The sequence below is a fragment of the Haliotis rubra genome, unplaced genomic scaffold (genome assembly GCF_003918875.1).
Source record: "Haliotis rubra isolate DU_JTF1 unplaced genomic scaffold, ASM391887v1 Scf322, whole genome shotgun sequence".
Taxonomy (NCBI): Eukaryota; Metazoa; Mollusca; class Gastropoda; order Lepetellida; family Haliotidae; genus Haliotis; species Haliotis rubra.
Window position 1 is genome coordinate 49,298 of NW_025766994.1, and position 24,042 is coordinate 73,339.

At 40.9% G+C, this 24,042-nt stretch overlaps 1 protein-coding gene across 1 annotated transcript in view; it reads right to left on the reverse strand.

Moving 5' to 3' along the window:
* Window positions 1–240: 240 nt before the first annotated feature.
* LOC124283838 (delphilin-like) overlaps window positions 241–24,042 on the reverse strand; it is a 72,744-nt gene continuing 48,942 nt past the window's right edge. The window contains 17 exon segments of the mRNA XM_046719868.1: window positions 241–465; window positions 2,541–2,705; window positions 3,728–3,808; window positions 4,320–4,372; window positions 8,043–8,172; window positions 9,140–9,226; window positions 9,641–9,709; window positions 10,453–10,539; window positions 10,986–11,054; window positions 12,482–12,609; window positions 13,149–13,208; window positions 14,145–14,223; window positions 15,154–15,257; window positions 16,058–16,619; window positions 16,622–16,677; window positions 16,889–17,066; window positions 17,316–17,350. Of these exon segments, the coding sequence (XP_046575824.1) occupies window positions 433–465; window positions 2,541–2,705; window positions 3,728–3,808; window positions 4,320–4,372; window positions 8,043–8,172; window positions 9,140–9,226; window positions 9,641–9,709; window positions 10,453–10,539; window positions 10,986–11,054; window positions 12,482–12,609; window positions 13,149–13,208; window positions 14,145–14,223; window positions 15,154–15,257; window positions 16,058–16,619; window positions 16,622–16,677; window positions 16,889–17,066; window positions 17,316–17,350 (1,976 nt within the window). The 3' untranslated portion in view covers window positions 241–432.

Consider the following 24,042-nt stretch of genomic DNA (forward strand, 5'->3'; position numbering starts at 1 on the left):
TGACATACTCCAGATAAAGCTGTAGTTTGGAGATGACCCGTGGTGTCGATATTCCTGTGTTGGCGGAATTGTCATGCTGGGGCATTCCTGAACACTGGGTACAGTGTACTTACATAGATGGCTTTCCTGTACACCACTTACAATCAAAGCCATACATAGATGGCTTTCCTGTACACCAACTACAATCAAAGACATACATAGATGGCTTTCCTGTACACCAACACCAACTACAATCTACAATCAAAGACATACATAGATGGCTTTCCTGTACACCAACTACAATCAAAGACATACATAGATGGCTTTCCTGTGCACTGCCAACATAGATGGACGTGTTTGGTACAGTTCACATGCTGAAGCTCAACAGATCAACTCAAACGTGAGGCCATATCAAATGTGCAGGGTTGTGGCAAAAGTGAGTGGCGGCTAATGTCAGTGACGCTGCAAATTGTCTCGATGTGCCTTCTGAAAAAATCAAAACAAACAAATTATAGTAGGTGAAGCATTCATAATTTTGACAGATGAACAATTATAGCAAAGTGAATTTCAAGGTGTAACACATGCAAGCAGAAAGTAGTGCAGATGGAACTGGATGATGGTCTCATTAGAAGATTTCTGCTAATAAGGACCTCTTGGGTGGATCCATTGGTGGTCAATCAGGACATCATTTGGGAACTTTGGCGAGTGAAGAACTAAATAACTGCTATTCCTAATGAAGGGGAAATTTTATGAATATCAAGTTATGACAAATAAGGAACTCTATGTTTTAGAGTATATTCTTTCTCCTACATCAGATAATGAAGGATGGAAGAGTAAGACTATACTCTGAAAATAGGACATGTTCCTCATATTGCAGACGTTGACATCCATAAAATTTCCTCCTTTATCTGTATCACTTCTAAATGCAGTTCAAAGATTTTTGGGGTATATTTGACATTAATATTGCCAACAGGTATCTCTTTTGGCTGGGATAAAAAGTAATATTTTTAAAAAAAGATATATGAGAAAAAAATATTAATTTCCACTCTCATAATATTTGGACTTGAATGTATGAAATTCCACTGTATACACCAGCATTAGTGACGAAAATGAAAATATATATATGATAAAATCAGCTTGTAATGAAGGAAAGGATTAGAAATTTAAATTAATTTAATTTCTGTAATAATGCAGAAATAAATGAAAGTTCTATCTACATATACATATACATATAAAGAACACCTTTATAACCTTTCGTAATGAACATCCATGTGTAATGAACCTGGTAGTCAGTGTGAGGTATAATGTTCTATTCACTACACTGTAGTTACAGATAGCATCGAGTTACATGTTCTGATATAGTTGACTTATATTGATTAGCTGCAACAGATGTCATAAAAGTGACTTCATCATGAAGTCAATTTGTAAAACAGATATCATTACACTGTCTGATAGAATAGTGCAGTGAAGTTGGGCTCCATTGGCATATGTGTATGTACTACTGTGAAGAAATGAAAGAACACATGATTCTTCATATCAAGGACTAATATACCGCATGTGGAGGTACAATATCGAGAAAACTTTATGGATAACAATTCCTTTATTTCATGACTGCGATGTTTAGATACACCTGCGTCCTTTACATTCCTGCTTGACAAAGATGCAAGAATCTGTATTAAAACGTCACACTCTCAAAATAGAAGTTGTTATCCATAAAGTTTGTTCAATATTGTACGTCCTAACTTCTGAGAAGACACGTGGAGGTGCTTTAAAACATGTCGTCAAAATCTGTTAAGGGACTGGCTGTTTATCATTGGGGGAGTGTTTGATTGGAGTTATATATCGTATTTTGTCATGCCCCTCAAAAATGTTTGAAATATTCTTGTTGCATATTCCTAGAATATTGGTATCTGTTAATGTTAACATATTATACATAAAACACATGGCAGAAAACATGCCTAACATCCAACAATCTACCTAGATTTCACATGGAGGCTTATCAAATGACAAACCTTAGACCAATGTAATAGACAACAGTGTCTGAAATTGTCTTGGCACCATCTCAGGCATGAATCATTATTCCCAAAGTCTATACAATGTAAATACAATTTGAACAATTCCGCTGACTATATACAATTATAGAAAAACATAAATGAAAAAAGTCTATAACACGGCGATGAGTCTCAGCGATAAACAAGATCAATTTTCCCCCACACCCCGACTATGGAGTCAGGTGGGGAGGCCTACAACACACAATGTTTCTGATGACATGCATGTCCTTCAAACATTTTTCTTCGTTGACATATAATCTGATGGGAATTTATTTTTAATCTTTTATCTGGCATTCTTGGGGACAGATGATTGTTTTTCAAACAAATCTAACCTCAGCTTTCACATCTGACAACATCAGACGGTCATCCCCTAAATTCATTTTATCGCAACCAACCTACACCTCCTCCATAAACCCATCAACATCCATAACATGTAGTTGGTATCTACTCTAAGCTGAAATTTACACGAGGGCTGTCAGTATGGGGAGGAACATAATTCCCACAACACACCTCAAACTTAATAACGAACTGGTTGAATATTCCGAACATGTCGCTTGTGTCCATCTTGTTGGGGTCCTCCCCGAAGTACTGCACCATGTCGTGGAACGCCTCCATGGCGGTAGTCTGAAGACGGGACATCGACTGCACCTCACTGGTGGCACGCCCAATGAATTTCTGTGGGAAACTCAGGAAAAATATTGATAAAACTATTCCAGAAGCATGTGTACCTTGCAAAACTAACTATACCTACATGAGGAAATTTTACCTAAAGGGACATTTTCACAATATAAAACTAACTGAATCAAAAGTAAATTAAAGATTTTGTAGTGTCATATAAATATTACACAATTTGATCTCAATTATCTCCCTTTGATGATGACGCTGGTGACATAATATGAGTAATGATGTATGCATACCTTCTAGATATTATCTAGAAGGTATGCATACATCATTACTCTGTACTTTCAAGAAACAACATACATAATCATTTTTTAACATCAGAACATATATTAAATGTAAATAGAAATGATACTATGTAAACAGAAGTAACAAAATCCACCTATACTTCAACTGAGGTTGTAAACAACCAGTGTCTGGTATATGTATTCTCGCATCTGTCTACTGGTCTGTAAGACTGACTGACTGAGTTTGGTTTTACGCTGCTTTTAGCAATATTCCAGCAACATCATGGCGGGGGACACCAGAAATGGGCTTCACACATTGTACCCATGTGGGGATTCGAACGCGGGTCTTCGGCGTGACGAGCCAACGCTTTAACCACTAGGCTACCCCACCGCCCCTGGTCTGTAAGAGGGTTAGTTTAAACATATAGTAGCTGATCTAAGGTTCAGAAGGGAGTCCTACTGTGTATATCGCTTGTCACTATTACCATTTCAATGTAAGCACAATGAGAAATTTTATCCATTTTGTAGCATTCATTTCAATCATATTTTCGTAACTCAGAAGATAATGAAAAGTAATTTCAAAGCTGCCACAGCTGATACAAATACTGGATTATTTTAACAGGTGGCAGTACAATTCATCACACAGAAAGATGTCTGCATGAGATAAGTTGTTCCCAAATGAATGCACTGGGACAATTGATCCCATTTTCTGCTTGATGCAGTTTATCTTCTTGACGCTTGTATGACTGAAACCTTATGTAATACTGAGTGGTTACTAACAGTAAAGGATACACCAATGACGTCATTGAATCTGTCGGTGATGCCGGCAGGTGGTTGGTGCCCCTTCATCTTCTCCAGGGTGCTGGAGATTTCCTGTAATTACCATGGAAGCATCAGACAAACTTCATATATCTAGACCCGTGAAGATCCGGGTTAGAATTGGTCTTCAGCAACCCATGTCATAAGAGGCGACTAACGGGATCGGGTGGTCAGGCTCGCTGACTTGGTTGACACATGTCATCATATCACAATTGCATAGATCGATGTTCATGCTGTTTATCACTGGATTGCCTGGTCCAGACTCGATTATTTACAGACTGCCGCCATATAGCTGGAATATTGCTGAGTCAGGAGTAGAGCAACAAACAAACAAACAAACAAAATCAAACATCTACATATATTTGTGCGATATTTGACAGGCTATATCTGTGAATGGGTGAACATGATGACATAAATCTGTTAAATGTTAGGTTAGATAAATCTCATTTGACATTGATTCAAGTGACCTTGTACAAGTTGACTGTTTATGTATTGTTAAAAGGAACCTGCTATATTTATATACCATCCTGTCAGAATGTATGGTTATAGAATGAAGGTGCTGTACCTGTACTGCCTTTCTGAGATCCAGTAACTCCTGCTGGAGCAGAACGTTGGACACTGCAATAGAAACAATACTTATAGCATACTCATTGTCAACACTTATAGCATAGTCATTGTCAACAGTTATAGCATACTCATTGTCAACACTTATAGCATACACATTGTCAACACTTATAGCATACTCATTGTCAACAGTTATAACATACTCTTTGTCAACACTTATAGCATACACATTGTCAACAGTTATAGCATACTCATTGTCAACACTTATAGCATACTCATTGTCAACAGTTATAGCATACTCATTGTCAACACTTATAGCATACTCATTGTCAACACTTATAGCATACTCATTGTCAACACTTATAACATACTCTTTGTCAACACTTATAGCATACTCATTGTCAACACTTATAGCATACTCATTGTCAACACTTATAGCATACTCATTGTCAACACTTATATATAGCATACTCATTGTCAACACTTTGTTATAGCATACTCATTGTCAACAGTTATAGCATACTCTTTGTCAACACTTATAGCATACTCATTGTCAACACACTATAACATACTCTTTGTCAACACATTGTCAACAGTTATAGCATACTCATTGTCAACAGTTATAGCATACTCAACATATAGCATACTCATTGTCAACACTTATAACATACTCTTTGTCAACACTTATAGCATACATTGTCAACAGTTATAGCATACTCATTGTCAACACTTATAGCATACTCATTGTCCACACTTATAACATAAACAGTTATAGCCGCCTCCACTTATGGTGTAGTGGTTAAGGCTCATTGTCCTGACTGCCTCCGTGGTGTAGTTGTTAGGCGTCCGCCCGGAGCGCGGAAGGTCGCGGGTTCGATCCTGACCGCGTCATACCAAAGACGTTAAAATATGCTACTTGTTGGTCCCTGCCTGGCGCTCGGCATTAATGGGTACACTAAGGACTGGTCCGCTCGGAGTCAGTATAATGTCTCTGAGTGGGGTATTCATGCTTCACTGTGGTATGGTATCTCAGTGGGCTAGCACTATAAAACCAGCTTCAGTCTGGGCTAGTACAAGCAGCCGCACATACACATACACACACATGCACGTCGTCATATGAGCGAAATATTCTCAAGCACGACGTTAAACCCAATTTCACCTCACTTATAGCATACTCATTGTCAACAGTTATAGCATACTAATTGTCAACACTTACAGCATAAGTGTGGTCAACACTCATAACATACTAATTGTCAACACTTACAGCATACTCATTGTTAACACTTATAACATACTCATTGTCTGGGTTAAAATATTGATCTTCATTAACCCATGCTTGTCGTACAGGGCGACTATCGGGATCGGATGGTCAGGCTCGTTGACTTGGTTGACACATGTCATCGGTTCCCAATTGCGCAGATCGATGCTCTTGCTACTGATCACTGGATTGTCTGGTCCAGACTCGATTATTTACAGACCGCCACCATATAGCTCGAATATTGCTGAGTGCGGCCTAAAACTAAACTCACTCACTTAACACATACTCATTGTCAACACTTACAGCATACACATTGTCAACACTTACAGCATACACATTGTCAACACTTACAGCATACACATTGTCAACAGTTATAACATACTCATTGTCAACACTTGAATCATACTCATTGTCAACAGTTATAACATACTCATTGTCAACACTTGAATCATACTCATTGTCAACAGTTATAACATACTAGTATTCATTGTCAACACTTGAAGCATACTCATTGTCAACAGTTAGAACATACTCATTGTCAACACTAATAGCATACTCATTGTCTACAGTTAAAACATCCTCATTGTCAACACTTGAAGCATACTCATTGTCAACAGTAATAGCATACTCATTGTCAACAGTAATAGCATACTCATTGTCTACAGTTAAAACATCCTCATTGTCAACACTTATAGCATACTCATTGTCAACAGTTATAGCATACTCATTGTCAACACTTATAGCATACTCATTGTCAACAGTTAAACATACTCATTGTCAACACTTATAGCATACTCATCCTCAACAGTAATAGCATACTCATTGTCAACACTTATAACATCCTCATTGTCAACAGTTATAACATACGCATTGTAAACAGTTAAAACATCCTCATTGTCAACACTTATAACACTCATTGTCAACAGTTAAAGCATACTCATTGTCAACACTTATAGCATACTCATTGTTACTATGTGGGTCAGCTTAGCAAACAGTTCAAAATGATCAATTACTGAGTACTAATCCAGACTAATGCTGCTTATAAAGTGCAGGCCCACTCAGACACCATGCTGCAGTTCAACATGGAGACTGAACTCAGTTACAGTATACTGACTCTGACTAACCAGTGCTTGTTTTATTCTGTTAATTCACAGCACCAGGGCCCCGTTTCACAAAACTCTCGTACGCCTAAGATCTCGTAACTTTCCTCGTAGCATACCTACCTCCTATACTATAACATAGAATTACGATAGTCGTAGCGCTACGAGAGCTTTGTGAAACGGGGCCCAGGATGGTACCAAGTACCATTTTTGAACATCTTTGGCATGATGCAGATAGGGATAGAACCATCGACCTTCCTCTCTATTATGGGTGGGTATTGCAAGGAATTTTCATATTGCGATAAATTGAGATGCGAAAGCATATATTGCGATATGTATTGCAATATATTGCAAGAAGTTTTCTTAAACAAAAAATACGTATAATCGAGTTAATGCTTGATTTACAAAGTAAAAACACAACAAAATCACAATGCTTGATTAGGCGTTAATAAAAACTTTTAATCATGACAAAATAAAAATGTAAATAATGTTTGGCACAAATGAAACAAAGAAAGGAACAATTTAAAAACGGAAATATCTGAAGATTTCCCATTCTCTTCCCACAGAGGTTACTCCTGTCATATCTTCCTACATAACCTCTGTTCTAATCGACCCTTTCTTGGTGTCAGCGTTCAAGGCTTCGTGATTGGAGACAAAGCCGATTTAGTTATTGCAATCAGCGGCGTTGTTTCAAAGTGATCATTCAAAGGGCCTCGGTAATTTCCGTTATGCTTGGAAAACTAGAACCTCTTCAGTAGCGATGCGCCAAACGTTTCTTCTAGACAGAACTCAGTCATGTAATGGCATTATCAATGGCGTCTCCATAGCCCTCGTTGACAAGCGGACAAGCTAGCCATTAAGCGTCTTGTGTGTAACATCAACACAATTCCCGGCAGATGGGGGATATTTGTGGCCCGCGATTTGCTTGTGTTAGTCAAATTGAATCTAAATTCGATGTAACCGTGTTCTGATTGGATAGAAAGAAGGGAGATAATTTGTGTTGCGATCTTTTGCCGCTAGGGATTTTACGAGGACGGGAAATATGGCGTATTAGAACAGAGGTTATGTAGGAAGATATGACAGGAGTAACCTCTGTGGGAAGAGAATGAAGATTTCGAGTGTTCTGAAGTTTTCCGAATGCATGTTAAAATACCGGTTTTCGATCTGCGTATCGTAATTCGGTATCGTTTTCATGTCTGAACCGGTAAATACCGGTAAACCGGTTATATTGCGCAGCCCTACTCTCTATGAGAGGATGCGGACAAACTACATGTCATTTCAGTTAGGGGAAATACACTTAACCTTAATACATGGTCTGCTATGTATGGGAGAGAGATCTGAAACAAGATATAACAAGGAGCAGTACCTTTACTAGCTTTAGAAACTGAGTTAATTTCCTCGCTGAGTGTGATGAGCTCTGGGAACTTGGTCTTGATGGTGTCCACCAGTACGTGGAGGAAGGTCAGCTTGTTGTCGCTTGTCTTTGTAACGTCCAGCTGGGATATAAACATTACCATCATATACAACTGCCTCCATATCGACAAACCACAGTTTTATTTCACTCATCGATGGATATGGTGGAATCGATCACTTGAATTCTTGAGAGATATTGAAACATATTAATCACATAAATGACGTTGTAATGATGTCTCACACATGAAACTGGAATTGGTTCTGAAGTCAAACATTTCTGTTAGAACTTCCAACAAATATCACAATATATTTACTGTTTAGTTTTTTACTGCTGTTTGCAAAAATCTTCTTAAACAAGAGTCAAACTGGAAATCATTCGGTAGCGAAACCAGGACTCCAGATCATTTTTCAACATCAGGAGTACGTACTCCTTATTTTTTCAATATATGAGTACTGGAAAACAATAAAAGTACATTTAGAGTACTGAATGGAATTTAATGGTGAATCATTAAACTTGTGCTTCGTTTCATATATGCATGACAGCATTGCTACTCTGGTGTAAATGGTCAATAAACAATTAAACAATACTTTTTCAGATAAATATGTCTGTAAATGATGCTAAGACCGTACACAATTGCTGTGGTGCGTATCTGCTACGTTTTCTAAATTATTTCCTACTGTATTGTGTCTATTTTTTATCCGTACATACGACAATACGGCCATTATCTGTAGCCCTGGAAACACTTCTTAATGACCATTCAACAAATATCATTATCAATGCTTGCATCTCCATGTTAATTTTTACTGCTGTTTAGTCAAGCATTATAGTTTTATCATTGTGTCACCTTGATTTGGGAGGTCAAAAAGTGAACTGATCAAGTTGCAGACATATAAGGTTGGTAAACCACGCAAGCAGACTCGTAATTAGGGTGAACTCATTAGATTCTGGCTTGACTCTGGAACTCTGCAAAGCAAACTATGGCATCTTGTACATCTCAGAGATGGCCTATCATTACCTGTAGATGATGAGAGGGATGTGTGTTGACTTACCTGTGTGAGGAAGGTGACTCTGAAGCCAGCTGCTTCTCCAACTCTCTGGTTGCCCTTGTTCATGTAGTTCCCCATCGCCAGGATCAGCTGAAACAAGGCATCACGTGATCATAGGGCACAATTCTTCACTGATGTTAACAGTCATTGTTGACGGTGACAACATACTTTGATGCCATTTTGCTTTATACATGAAAGATTGAATCATAACTGGATTGCAAAAGTAAAAATATCCAGTCTGTAAACAGGCAAAGCATTAACACAGTCAGATGGTTTGACACTCATCTAACTGTTTAAATCAAATCTTAATTTAATCAGTTAAACATGACTGTTGTGAAGGGTCTTCAGAGCTGACATGATGTCTCTTCACTCCTCTAACAAAGTTCTCCCTTTTTGTCAGTGATAATGATATAACTTCATCATAGGTTTAGGGACAAAAATCATCTTAAACAAACATATAGCCGTGTCGCAACAGTTCTATTACTCTACAATATTTTGTCTTACCTCTAAAATCTTTGCCAACTTCTTGCTCTCTTTCATTTCTACTGATGCTGTCTTGATGAAATGCAGATTCTGAAAAAAGGTCAAATGATTAGTTTAAAATATACAGGCTCACAACTGTTCTGAAGTTCATGCAAACAAATGTACCAAATGCAGAGCCTCCTTTCACAAAGCACTATGTTGATTGTAAGTCACGAAGGAAACCTTAGTGCAATGTTAAAGAATGGGAGTTAAGGTTAACCTTCGTAAAGGGAGAAAATAGGGGCTCAAGCTGACAATGTTTTCAAGGCAGTTCAAGTAAAATCTGAATATTGTCTGAATATATTGGATATGTTGATACAGTTCTCACAGACGTTGCTGACATTGTTTAGATGTGACTGGCTTGTATACTAAACACTACAATATTGTGATTGTGTTTAGTTTTATGCCGCACTCAGCAATATTACAGCTATATGGCAGCAGTCTGTAAATAATCAAGACTGGACTAGACAATCCAGTGATTAACAGCATGAGCATCAATCTACACAACTGGGATACGATGACACGTGTCAGACAAGTCAGCGAGTCTGACCACCTGATCCCGTTAGTCGCCTCTTACGACAAGCATGGGTTACTGAAGATCAATTCTAACCCGGATCTTCACAGGTCGAAGACTACAATAGCAGGTGGAGTGTTCATGGGATCCAGTAAATGCTGACAGTTGGAAAAACCTACTTTGTGGTTTGTAATGGTATATGTGTCTTTGATTTCTGGACCCATACCCAACATGGATCATCCAAGATGGACCAACGTATTAAGGGGAGATAACTTTTTACCTCCTTCATTTCAGAGATTTTCTCCTCAAAGTTTGTCTTGAACAGCATAGCGTGGAGTCGCGATTGGTACCCTGGAATCCTGCTCATCTGGAGATTAAAACCACAAAGGGTCATCACGAAATCAAATGACATCATACAAGGAAAAATGGTTCCTGTATTCTCACAATGAAAATCAAATTGTATCAGTTAAACAACTACAAAATAATTCTGCAAGTAATAATCCTGTTTGTTTAGGAAGGGCAGCAGTAGTAGGGCCATTCATCACATTCCCAGAATGAGTGAGTTAGATTTTACATTTTCTACAGCGTTTCACCCTAACACTTAAAAATGTCTAAGACAGCAAGGAGATGGTACTTTTAGCTCCTTGACTTCTCCATATTCAACATCCACGTTTACAAACTGGTTTCCTTATCAGGTGACTTATGTGCGAAACATAGAACACTAGTGGCCCAAGCCTGCATGCTGCTTGTATGAGTGCTTCATCTACCTTGTGGCGCCATATCAAGCATGTGCGTGGCAAACTAGTGGATTACCTCATACGTGAACTGGTCAGGTTTGCTAAGATCTTCAATGTCTCCCTTGAAATCACCATAGCTGGCCATCTGACAAGAGTGGGTTAAAAAAAATAGATGAATAAGCTGTATGAATCTTCATAACAGAAAAAATATGTTGACCTACATCAAAAGAATACTTGAAACAATGGGTCACACTTCCTGAGTCTTGGGGGCGGTGGGGTAGTCTAGTGGTTAAAGCGTTGGCTCGTCACGCCGAAGACCCGGGTTCGAATCCCCACATGGGTACAATGAGTGAAGCCCATTTCTGGTGTCACCCGCCGTGATATTGCTGGAATATTGCTAAAAGCGGCGTAAAACCAAACTCAGTCAGTCAGTCAGTCCTGAGTCTGTCAATTCCTTCACTGCTAGGCTGCCTACTAGAAATGTTTTGGGGCACATTTTTCGCAAACGTGAGGAGCTGAGAAGAATTATTTTACATATTGTTAGTTTAAAAAAATAAAGAAATTGTTAGTTTAAAAAAATAAAGAATGGTGATGAGCGTCTGAGGTACAATATATATTTTGTCCCCACCAGTCATACCAGTAAACAAAACTGGACACACATTGAACGTGGTTCTTGAATATAATGTCAACTGTCAAGCATGGATGACAGAAACACAAGAGGAATTTGAAAAAAATAAATCAATGAGAAAAAAGACTGATAAAAGGATAAAGTGACACGCCAATGATCGATAGAAACTATTTCTTTTTTAGCCTATTGTAATCATGTAACCTTGGACACGACAATTCTTCCTCAGTCAGTGCCATTGTTTTAAAAATAAAGTATATTTCGTAAGTAAATATGGAGGAAAAGTGATGTGGGCAGTTTTAGAGTTCATGATTACAAGATCTTAACAATCCTTGACTGCATAATTCCACAGTGTCTCAGTGCAAAACTTACCTCTAACATTTCATGCATCTTGTGGCCTGTTATTTTCAGTGGGTTAATAAGTGGCAAGTGAATCAGTGTCAATCTAATGTTTCAGTGTCAAAGTGAACACGATTACATGGTATTGCGAAAAACAAACTTTTCTTTCAAGAGGGAATATAATTCATTGCCTGGTCCTATGTATGCTTCAGGTTTAAACATTCCAGTAAGTACAATGTGTGGAAGTGAGACGTTATCTCTGTGGATTTAAGATACAAGTAATCTTTCACTGCTAGACTGATTCACATAATACCCGAGTCAGCAGAAAATTGTGGTTTTGAATTGCTTGAATTAGGATTGGCAACTGGTCTCAATGTCGCCCCCTTTAAAATTTGCATTTCAAACCACTTATTAAAGGTTAAGGATACATGATTCTTTAATGTTACTACAGGTAAACTTATCATGCTATGTCAAATTAACCATAGTAACATAGAACCGATGGACCTTAGCTTTTCTTGAGTAGTATACTTGACTTTCCTAAACTAGACTTTCACAACAGAAATCTACATCATTCTGGTACAAATATTTGGTAAAAGTCTTGAGGTTACCTCTGTCCCATTCGGAGAGTAAGCCAGGAGTTGTTTAATGAGCTCCGGAGTCAAGATGTGTTCATCCATCCGATACAGGGCCTCCTTCATCTTGGCTCCGGTCATCTTCAGGTGACCCATCAGAATGGCTGCCAACAGACAGCAGAATACAGTACAGGGACAGAACCTGCTCCCAACACTTACCTGGATCTATCACTTTGCCAGTCCTTGGGACATTCAGTAAAAACACTGACTACCATGGTACCAGAAACTAATAAAACCTAGGTATTTGTGAAACTCAACTTCATGACTGGGCAAACTTAATCTGACAAGGAGAGCCTGAAGAAATGATTCACAGAGCCTCAGTGGAATGTTTTTTGTGTCCATTTGAACTTTTTGTGGGTACAAATACTTCAACCTTCATGACCTCAGACAAATTTCAAACCTGTGAAGATCTGGGATAGAATTGGTTTTTAGCAACCCATGCTTGTTGTAAGAAGCGACTAATGGGATTGGGTGTCATTGTATCCCATTTGCGTAGATGTCGATCACTGGATTGTCTGGTCCAAACTTGATTATTTACTGACTGTAACCATATAGCTTGAATATTGCTCAGTGAGGCATTAAAAAACAAACAAATAATCCTACATAATTTCAGGACAAACTGCTGTGGATGGGATATACTTACACACATTGTAGGCTTTCTTTGGATTAAGAATACAGAGCTCCTGTCGCTTCTCATGAAAATCTGAAATCCAGACAAGGGACAGACCATAAGTGATGGACTTTGTCTAAATATTTTGACAAAAAGCCTTGTACCCATGTCTTCTGAATCTTAGTATCAAATTAACATCCATTCTTGCTGCCATAGGTAGGGACAAGTGAAAATCTGTTTTAGAAATGGTCTTCAGCAGCAGATGCTTTTCGCAGAAGTTGACAAACAGGATCGAGTTGATACATGCCATAGTAAACCAATCATGTGGATTGATGCTCATGATGTCAGTCACTGGATTCTCAGGTCCAGACTTAAGTATTTACAGACCAGCATCATATATTGGGAAATTACTGCATTCAGTATAAATAAGAAACAAATAGACAAACAGAAAGACCAAAGGTAGGGAGGCGTGTAGCAAGCCAATTGTTTTATGTAAGCCGGATAGGTTGCAAAACTTTATATTTAGATAGCATGGAGGGCTTGTCCAACCTTTTTAGCAACAATCATGTGTAAGCCCGGGCTTTTTTTCATAGTGGTAGCTACGCCCCTGGTAGGAGCTTTCTTTAGAACATGATCAGTTTTCTTTGTGGTAGTACCGGTACATTTAGGTCCCAAGTTCTGATGATGCATGTAGAGCACTGTCCATATGTAATAGTTTCTTCTACTTCTATTGGGGCGGTGGGGTAGCCTAGTGGTTAAAGCGTTGGCTCGCCACGCCGAAGACCCGGGTTCGAATCCCCACATGGGTACAATGTGTGAAGCCCATTTCTGGTGTCCCCCGCCATGATGGTGCTGGAATATTGCTAAAAGCGGCGTAAAACCAACCTCAGTCAGTCAGTCTACTTCTATTGATACATGTTGGCACTAATGGATCAGTTCCAGATTCTAACGCTAATCTTACTACAAAGCTGTGATCTGTGCCCTCACACGTGACAAAGAAGCCCTCTCAACCTAATCTGGGTGACTTACGTGTTTTCTGCATCTTGGTACTAAACTGATTTTCCAGCTCCATATGCTTGACCATCTTTTCCAGGGAAGCATTGTCTTTCTGAAAGTTGGAACATTGTCATGCAGGATGATAATCTATCAATGCCAGAGATGAACTGCATCATGCTTTTACAACAGGGATAATCATTACCCAATCGGTAGAGATCACAGAGACTGATAATCGTTAACTAAATATCAATCAATTATTGATGAATAGAAGTAACTTTGAGCAAAAATGCCAAAAATTGTCGGAAAAAATGTATACATTTCACATCACTGGTGTTAGTGGTGACATGTTCATCCACAGATAACTAATAAAACAGCATAATGATTATTTAATAAAGACCTAACCTTGAGTATTGTGTGCATATATTGAAACTTTATTTTATCACCAAATTTTATGTAGAATATTATCAATGACACAATTTTCATATTGATATTCATTAATAATGCTATTGACAATTTTTCTGGTTATTGATCTTTTTAGCCAGCCCTACGAGTAGTTACATCCAGTCAGTATTGTATTTATCACATGAAATACACAGATAAGGACCCAAATTGAAATTCTGTAGTTGTATGTATGTGCAGAACATATTCAATAGTTACTATCAAACAAATGAGGACAGCTCTGTGTGGACTGAATGGCTGCAGGATTGAACTTCAAAAGAAAAAATCACTTAATCTGATTGGATGAATATTGTGAATGTGAACCCCTTAGATTCAAGTGCAATTTCTAACTGTATTTCTCTATAATATTAAACATCTGTGTTTATGTGCAAACTGTCTTTGGAGTCATGTTTCTTTAAAAGATAGTAGCAGGGACCATATATAATAAACATAATTGTTAGATATTAGACGGATGTATTTCTGAAAACTGTTTTGTCCTTGCAGGACACAATATTCATAGAGCTACTCACATTGATATTCCAGCAAGTTCTCCGAAGCTACTCATATTAACATTCCATATCAATTAGTCTCTGGAACTACTCACATTGACATTTCTCCATATTGTGTTCTCCACAATGTTGTTGTCCAGCTTCTCCCAGTTGATCCTCTTCACGTTCATGCCGCCTGGCTCTATCTTACTGCTGGGACCTGTGGAATCGGAACAGTATGCAGACAATATGTTACAGACTTAACAATAGTAGGAGAATGGAGACATATAAAACGACATTGTAAAATTGTTTTACTTTGGTGTATGAGATTTGAAGCACAGGAATATTTCATTTGTTACTGAAAATGAAACAATATACTGATGAAAATAGACTTTATGAAGATTAAATAGTCTTGGGTCTTTTATTTTATCCCTGATATTTCAAAGGAAATTAGGTTTCTGTCTCGGATTTGAAACATTGGTCAGTGCAGAGCTGATGTCACATGACCACATGATTGATGCCACTCAGGCAAAGAGGTGATGTCACATGACCATAAAGTTGATGTCACATGACCACAGAGCTGATGTCACATGACCCCATAGAGCTGATATCACATGACCATAGAACTGATGTCGCATGACCATAAAACTGACATCAGATAACTGCAGAGGAAATGTCACAAAACCAACAGGATTACGAAGTCGAGCCTGTATTAATAAATGTGGTTCAACCTGTACCTGATGACAGGTACAAACACTCCACAAGCAGTATTTTCTGCCCAGAGTCTACACCTTTGTTGCTGCTTTACTGTACACTATCAGGGGCGGTGGGGTAGCCTAGTGGTTAAAGCGTTTGCTTGTCATGCCAAAGACCTGGGTTCGATTCCCCACATGGGCACAATGTGTGAAGCCCATTTCTGGTGTCCCCCCGCCGTGATATTGGTTTAATATTGCTAAAAGCGGCGTAAAATTAAACTCAGTCAGTCAGTACACTATCATAAGCAAGGAGATGGCACTTTACCTGGTGGTGGTGGAGGAGGTGGTGGTGGTGGCGGCGGGGGCGGCGGCGGTGGTGGTGGTGCTTGGGCTGGTGCAGCAAACGTATTATTCCGAGTTGTGGCATTACTACTGGATCTGGACACTCGGTTGTTCTGGGCAGTTACACTACTCCCTGACCTCGACACAACCCCATTGACTGCAGCCTGGTCACTCTTGGTCACTATGGTAATGTTATTGGTCCTGGGTCCCAAAACACCATTAGTCTGATGACTCTTGTTGACCACGGGTCGCTCCAGTTCCTCTGCTTCAGCAGCCATCACAGCATCCAGTTCCTTCAGGGCCACCATGGCCTTCTGGTTGAACGTGTCCCCAGAGTAGCTGGATAAGTCCCTATCTGTGTGATAGTCCGTTTCATCTGTACTATAAAACACATGGTTGCCGACAGAGCTCTGCGACGATTCATTTGAGGTGGTGTGGCTCACATTATTATGAATCTTTACCTCTGTGGACACTCCATTTGGGATGTTGCCATGGGAACTATGCTTTACCTGTTCCTGGTACCCGATCGGGATAACAGTTACAAATCTTCGAGTCTGGAGATTCTCCATTTGCGAACAGGGGGACTGCCATTAGAATCACCTGCTAAGAATGCAAGAAAACACAATGTACAAACTGTTGATAACAACATTTAACATACATCATCATCAAAACTATATTATTAATCAACTGGACACTCATACTGACTTCATAGATAAATACCTAACTGGCTTTCATGACAATTTCCTCATATGCAACCTGGTAACCTACGTAACAGTGACAAACTTGTCCTGGGTACCAGAAACAGATCTCTTACCAATAAGAACCGTCCGGCTCATAAGTGCCTCCCTGACATCTTGCACAGCCTTCCTCGTCTCCTCCAACTCCCGCAGTAGGGCACGCTCAGACCTCTCCTTGAGATCTTTGGATTTTGGTCGCCACTCGATAGATTCAGAAGAAGCTGAACTGGTCTGTTCCTCATCATCAGACAATGACTGAATGACCATGAAAATGCGGAATGGTGATTTACTTCAGTTTGTGTTTCAGTAAGCCTATAACTGTTATACTTCATCTATGAGATATAGGTAATATAACCCTGGAGCAGAGGGTTTTCGCTGCGAATAGCTGCACTTCTGCTGATGCTGCGTTAAGGTCACTCTTTCAACGATGAATTTGGAATTGAAAGTTTGAATATCATACTTGTAGTCCTGATTTTTGGAAGAACTGAATGATATATGTCTTACCAATTCCTCCTGACGATGATGGACTTTCCCAGACCCTGGAACAAGAATAAGCACACTACACTAAGTGGTGGAATTTCTTGAGGAATTAGAGGGTTGATGAGACGGAACACTACACTAAGTGGTGGAACTTCTTGAGGAACTAGAGGGTTGATGAGACAGAACACTACACTAAGTGGTGGAACTTCTTGAGGAACTAGAGGGTTGATGAGACAGAACACTACACTAAGTGGTGGAACTTCTTGAGGAACTAGAGGGTTGATGAGACAGAACACTACACTAAGTGGTGGAACTTCTTGAGGAACTAGAGGGTTGATGAGACAGAACACTACACTAAGTGGTGGAACTTCTTGGGAACTAGAGGGTTTATGAGACAGAACACTACACTAAGTGGTGGAGCTTCTTGAGGAACTAGAGGGTTGATGAGACAGAACACTACACTAAGTGGTGGAACTTCTTGAGGAACTAGAGGGTTGATGAGACAGAACACTACACTAAGTGGTGGAACTTCTTGAGGAACTAGAGGGTTGATGAGACAGAACACTACACTAAGTGGTGGAACTTCTTGAGGAACTAGAGGGTTGATGAGACAGAACACTACACTAAGTGGTGGACTGACTGACTGAGTTTGGTTTTACGCCGCTTTTAGCAATATTCCAGCAACATCACGACGGGGGACACCAGAAAATGGGCTTCACACATTGTGCCCATGTGGGGATTCGAACCCGGGTCTTCGGCGTGACGAGCCAACGCTTTAACCATTAGGCTACCCCACCGCCCCACTAAGTGGTGGAACTTCTTGAGGAACTAAAGGGTTGATGAGACAGAACCCTACACTAAGTGGTGGAACTTCTTGAGGAACTAGAGGGTTGATGAGACAGAACACTACACTAAGTGGTGGAACTTCTTGAGGAACTAGAGGGTTGATGAGACAGAACACTACACTAAGTGGTGGACTGACTGACTGAGTTTGGTTTTACGCCGCTTTTAGCAATATTCCAGCAACATCACGACGGGGGACACCAGAAAATGGGCTTCACACATTGTGCCCATGTGGGGATTGAACCGGGTCTTGGTGTGAGCCACGCTTTAACCATTAGGCTACCCCGCCGCCCACTAAGTGGTGGAACTTCTTGAGGAACTAAAGGGTTGATGAGACAGAACCCTACACTAAGTGGTGGAACTTCTTGAGGAACTAGAGGGTTGATGAGACAGAACACTACACTAAGTGGTGGAACTTCTTGAGGAAATAGAGGGTTGATGAGACAGAACACTACACTAAGTGGTGGAACATCTTGAGGAACTAGAGGGTTGATGAGACAGAACACTACACTAAGTGGTGGAACTTCTTGAGGAACTAGAGGGTTGATGAGACAGAACACTACACTAAGTGGTGGAACTTCTTGAGGAACTAGAGGGTTGATGAGACAGAACACTACACTAAGTGGTGGAACATCTTGAGGAACTAGAGGGTTGATGAGACAGAACACTACACTAAGTGGTGGAACTTCTTGAGGAACTAGAGGGTTGATGAGACAGAACACTACACTAAGTGGTGGAACTTCTTGAGGAACTAGAGGGTTGATGAGACAGAACACTACACTAAGTGGTGGAACTTCTTGAGGAACTAGAGGGTTGATGAGACAGAACACTACACTAAGTGGTGGAACTTTTGAGGAACTAGAGGGTTGATGAGACAGAACACTACACTAAGTGGTGGAACTTCTTGAGGAACTAGAGGGTTGATGAGACAGAACACTACACTAAGTGGTGGAACTTCTTGAGGAACTAGAGGGTTGATGAGACAGAACACTACACTAAGTGGTGGAACTTCTTGAGGAACTAGAGGGTTGATGAGACAGAACACTACACTAAGTGGTGGAACTTCTTGAGGAACTAGAGGGTTGATGAGACAGAACACTACACTAAGTGGTGGAACTTCTTGAGGAACTAGAGGGTTGATGAGACAGAACAGCTACACTAAGTGGTGGAACATCTTGAGGAACTAGAGGGTTGATGAGACAGAACACTACACTAAGTGGTGGAACTTCTTGAGGAACTAGAGGGTTGATGAGACAGAACACTACACTAAGTGGTGGAACTTTTTGAGGAACTAGAGGGTTGATGAGACAGAACACTACACTAAGTGGTGGAACTTCTTGAGGAATTAGAGGGTTGATGAGACAGAACACTACACTAAGTGGTGGAACATCTTGAGGAACTAGAGGGTTGATGAGACAGAACACTACACTAAGTGGTGGAACTTCTTGAGGAACTAGAGGGTTGATGAGACAGAACACTACACTAAGTGGTGGAACTTCTTGAGGAACTAGAGGGTTGATGAGACAGAACACTACACTAAGTGGTGGAACTTCTTGAGGAACTAGAGGGTTGATGAGACAGAACACTACACTAAGTGGTGGAACTTCTTGAGGAACTAGAGGGTTGATGAGACAACACTACACTAAGTGGTGGAACTTCTTGAGGAACTAGAGGGTTGATGAGACAGAACACTACACTAAGTGGTGGAACTTCTTGAGGAACTAGAGGGTTGATGAGACAGAACACTACACTAAGTGGTGGACTGACTGACTGAGTTTGGTTTTCACGCTAGCTTTTAGCAATATTCCAGCAACATCCACGACGAGGGGACACCAGAAAATGGGCTTCACACATTGTGCCCATGTGGGGATTGAACCCGGGTCTTCGTGGCGAGCCAGCGCTTTTAACCATTAGGCTACCCCACCGCCCACTAAGTGGTGGAACTTCTTGAGGAACTAGAGGGTTGATGAGACAGAACACTACACTAAGTGGTGGAACTTCTTGAGGAACTAGAGGGTTGATGAGACAGAACACTACACTAAGTGGTGGAACTTCTTGAGGAACTAGAGGGTTGATGAGACAGAACACTACACTAAGTGGTGGACTGACTGACTGAGTTTGGTTTTCATGCAGCTTTTAGCAATATTCCAGCAACATCACTGACGGGGACACCAGAAAATGGGCTTCACACATTGTGCCCATGTGGGGATTGAACCGGGTCTTGGTGGTGAGCCAGCGCTTTAACCATTAGGCTACCCCAGCCCCACTAAGTGGTGGAACTTCTTGAGGAACTAAAGGGTTGATGAGACAGAACCCTACACTAAGTGGTGGAACTTCTTGAGGAACTAGAGGGTTGATGAGACAGAACACTACACTAAGTGGTGGAACATCTTGAGGAACTAGAGGGTTGATGAGACAGAGCGCTACACTAAGTGGTGGAACTTCTTGAGGAACTAGGGTTGTTGATGAGACAGAGCAGCTACACTAAGTGGTGGAACATCTTGAGGAACTAGAGGGTTGATGAGACAGAACACTACACTAAGTGGTGGAACTTCTTGAGGAACTAGAGGGTTGATGAGACAGAACACTACACTAAGTGGTGGAACTTCTTGAGGAACTAGAGGGTTGATGAGACAGAACACTACACTAAGTGGTGGAACTTCTTGAGGAACTAGAGGGTTGATGAGACAGAACACTACACTAAGTGGTGGAACTTTTGAGGAACTAGAGGGTTGATGAGACAGAACACTACACTAAGTGGTGGAACTTCTTGAGGAACTAGAGGGTTGATGAGACAGAACACTACACTAAGTGGTGGAACTTCTTGAGGAACTAGAGGGTTGATGAGACAGAACACTACACTAAGTGGTGGAACTTCTTGAGGAACTAGAGGGTTGATGAGACAGAACACTACACTAAGTGGTGGAACTTCTTGAGGAACTAGAGGGTTTATGAGACAGAACACTACACTAAGTGGTGGAGCTTCTTGAGGAACTAGAGGGTTGATGAGACAGAACACTACACTAAGTGGTGGAACTTCTTGAGGAACTAGAGGGTTGATGAGACAGAACACTACACTAAGTGGTGGAACTTCTTGAGGAACTAGAGGGTTGATGAGACAGAACACTACACTAAGTGGTGGAACTTCTTGAGGAACTAGAGGGTTGATGAGACAGAACACTACACTAAGTGGTGGACTGACTGACTGAGTTTGGTTTTACGCCGCTTTTAGCAATATTCCAGCAACATCACGACGGGGGACACCAGAAAATGGGCTTCACACATTGTGCCCATGTGGGGATTCGCACCCGGGTCTTCGGCGTGACGAGCCAACGCTTTAACCATTAGGCTACCCCACCGCCCCACTAAGTGGTGGAACTTCTTGAGGAACTAAAGGGTTGATGAGACAGAACCCTACACTAAGTGGTGGAACTTCTTGAGGAACTAGAGGGTTGATGAGACAGAACACTACACTAAGTGGTGGAACTTCTTGAGGAACTAGAGGGTTGATGAGACAGAACACTACACTAAGTGGTGGACTGACTGACTGAGTTTGGTTTCACGCCGCTTTGCAATATTCCAGCAACATCATGACGGGGACACCAGAAAATGGGCTTCACACATTGTGCCCATGTGGGGATTCGAACCCGGTCTAGCCGGTGACGAGCTAACGCTTTAACCATTAGGCTACCCCACCGCCCACTAAGTGGTGGAACTTCTTGAGGAACTAAAGGGTTGATGAGACAGAACCCTACACTAAGTGGTGGAACTTCTTGAGGAACTAGAGGGTTGATGAGACAGAACACTACACTAAGTGGTGGAACTTCTTGAGGAAATAGAGGGTTGATGAGACAGAACACTACACTAAGTGGTGGAACATCTTGAGGAACTAGAGTGTTGATGAGACAGAACACTACACTAAGTGGTGGAACTTCTTGAGGAACTAGAGGGTTGATGAGACAGAACACTACACTAAGTGGTGGAACTTCTTGAGGAACTAGAGGGTTGATGAGACAGAACAGCTACACTAAGTGGTGGAACATCTTGAGGAACTAGAGGGTTGATGAGACAGAACACTACACTAAGTGGTGGAACTTCTTGAGGAACTAGAGGGTTGATGAGACAGAACACTACACTAAAGTGGTGGAACTTCTTGAGGAACTAGAGGGTTGATGAGACAGAACACTACACTAAGTGGTGGAACTTCTTGAGGAACTAGAGGGTTGATGAGACAGAACACTACACTAAGTGGTGGAACTTCTTGAGGAACTAGAGGGTTGATGAGACAGAACACTACACTAAGTGGTGGACTGACTGACTGAGTTTGGTTTTACGCCGCTTTTAGCAATATTCCAGCAACATCACGACGGGGGACACCAGAAAATGGGCTTCACACATTGTGCCCATGTGGGGATTCGAACCCGGGTCTTCGGCGTGACGAGCCAACGCTTTAACCATTAGGCTACCCCACCGCCCCACTAAGTGGTGGAACTTCTTGAGGAACTAAAGGGTTGATGAGACAGAACCCTACACTAAGTGGTGGAACTTCTTGAGGAACTAGAGGGTTGATGAGACAGAACACTACACTAAGTGGTGGAACTTCTTGAGGAAATAGAGGGTTGATGAGACAGAACACTACACTAAGTGGTGGAACATCTTGAGGAACTAGAGGGTTGATGAGACAGAACACTACACTAAGTGGTGGAACTTCTTTAGGAACTAGAGGGTTGATGAGACAGAACACTACACTAAGTGGTGGAACTTCTTGAGGAACTAGAGGGTTGATGAGACAGAACACTACACTAAGTGGTGGAACATCTTGAGGAACTAGAGGGTTGATGAGACAGAACACTACACTAAGTGGTGGAACTTCTTGAGGAACTAGAGGGTTGATGAGACAGAACACTACACTAAGTGGTGGAACTTCTTGAGGAACTAGAGGGTTGATGAGACAGAACACTACACTAAGTGGTGGAACTTCTTGAGGAACTAGAGGGTTGATGAGACAGAACACTACACTAAGTGGTGGAACTTCTTGAGGAACTAGAGGGTTGATGAGACAGAACACTACACTAAGTGGTGGAACTTCTTGAGGAACTAGAGGGTTGATGAGACAGAACACTACACTAAGTGGTGGAACTTTTTGAGGAACTAGAGGGTTGATGAGACAGAACACTACACTAAGTGGTGGAACTTCTTGAGGAACTAGAGGGTTGATGAGACAGAACACTACACTAAGTGGTGGAACTTTTTGAGGAACTAGAGGGTTGATGAGACAGAACACTACACTAAGTGGTGGAACTTCTTGAGGAACTAGAGGGTTGATGAGACAGAACACTACACTAAGTGGTGGAACATCTTGAGGAACTAGAGGGTTGATGAGACAGAACACTACACTAAGTGGTGGAACTTCTTGAGGAACTAGAGGGTTGATGAGACAGAACACTACACTAAGTGGTGGAACTTTTGAGGAACTAGAGGGTTGATGAGACAGAACACTACACTAAGTGGTGGAACTTCTTGAGGAACTAGAGGGTTGATGAGACAGAACACTACACTAAGTGGTGGAACTTCTTGAGGAACTAGAGGGTTGATGAGACAGAACACTACACTAAGTGGTGGAACTTCTTGAGGAACTAGAGGGTTGATGAGACAGAACACTACACTAAGTGGTGGAACTTCTTGAGGAACTAGAGGGTTGATGAGACAGAACACTACACTAAGTGGTGGAACTTCTTGAGGAACTAGAGGGTTGATGAGACAGAACACTACACTAAGTGGTGGAACTTCTTGAGGAACTAGAGGGTTGATGAGACAGAACACTACACTAAGTGGTGGAACTTCTTGAGGAACTAGAGGGTTGATGAGACAGAACACTACACTAAGTGGTGGAACTTCTTGAGGAACT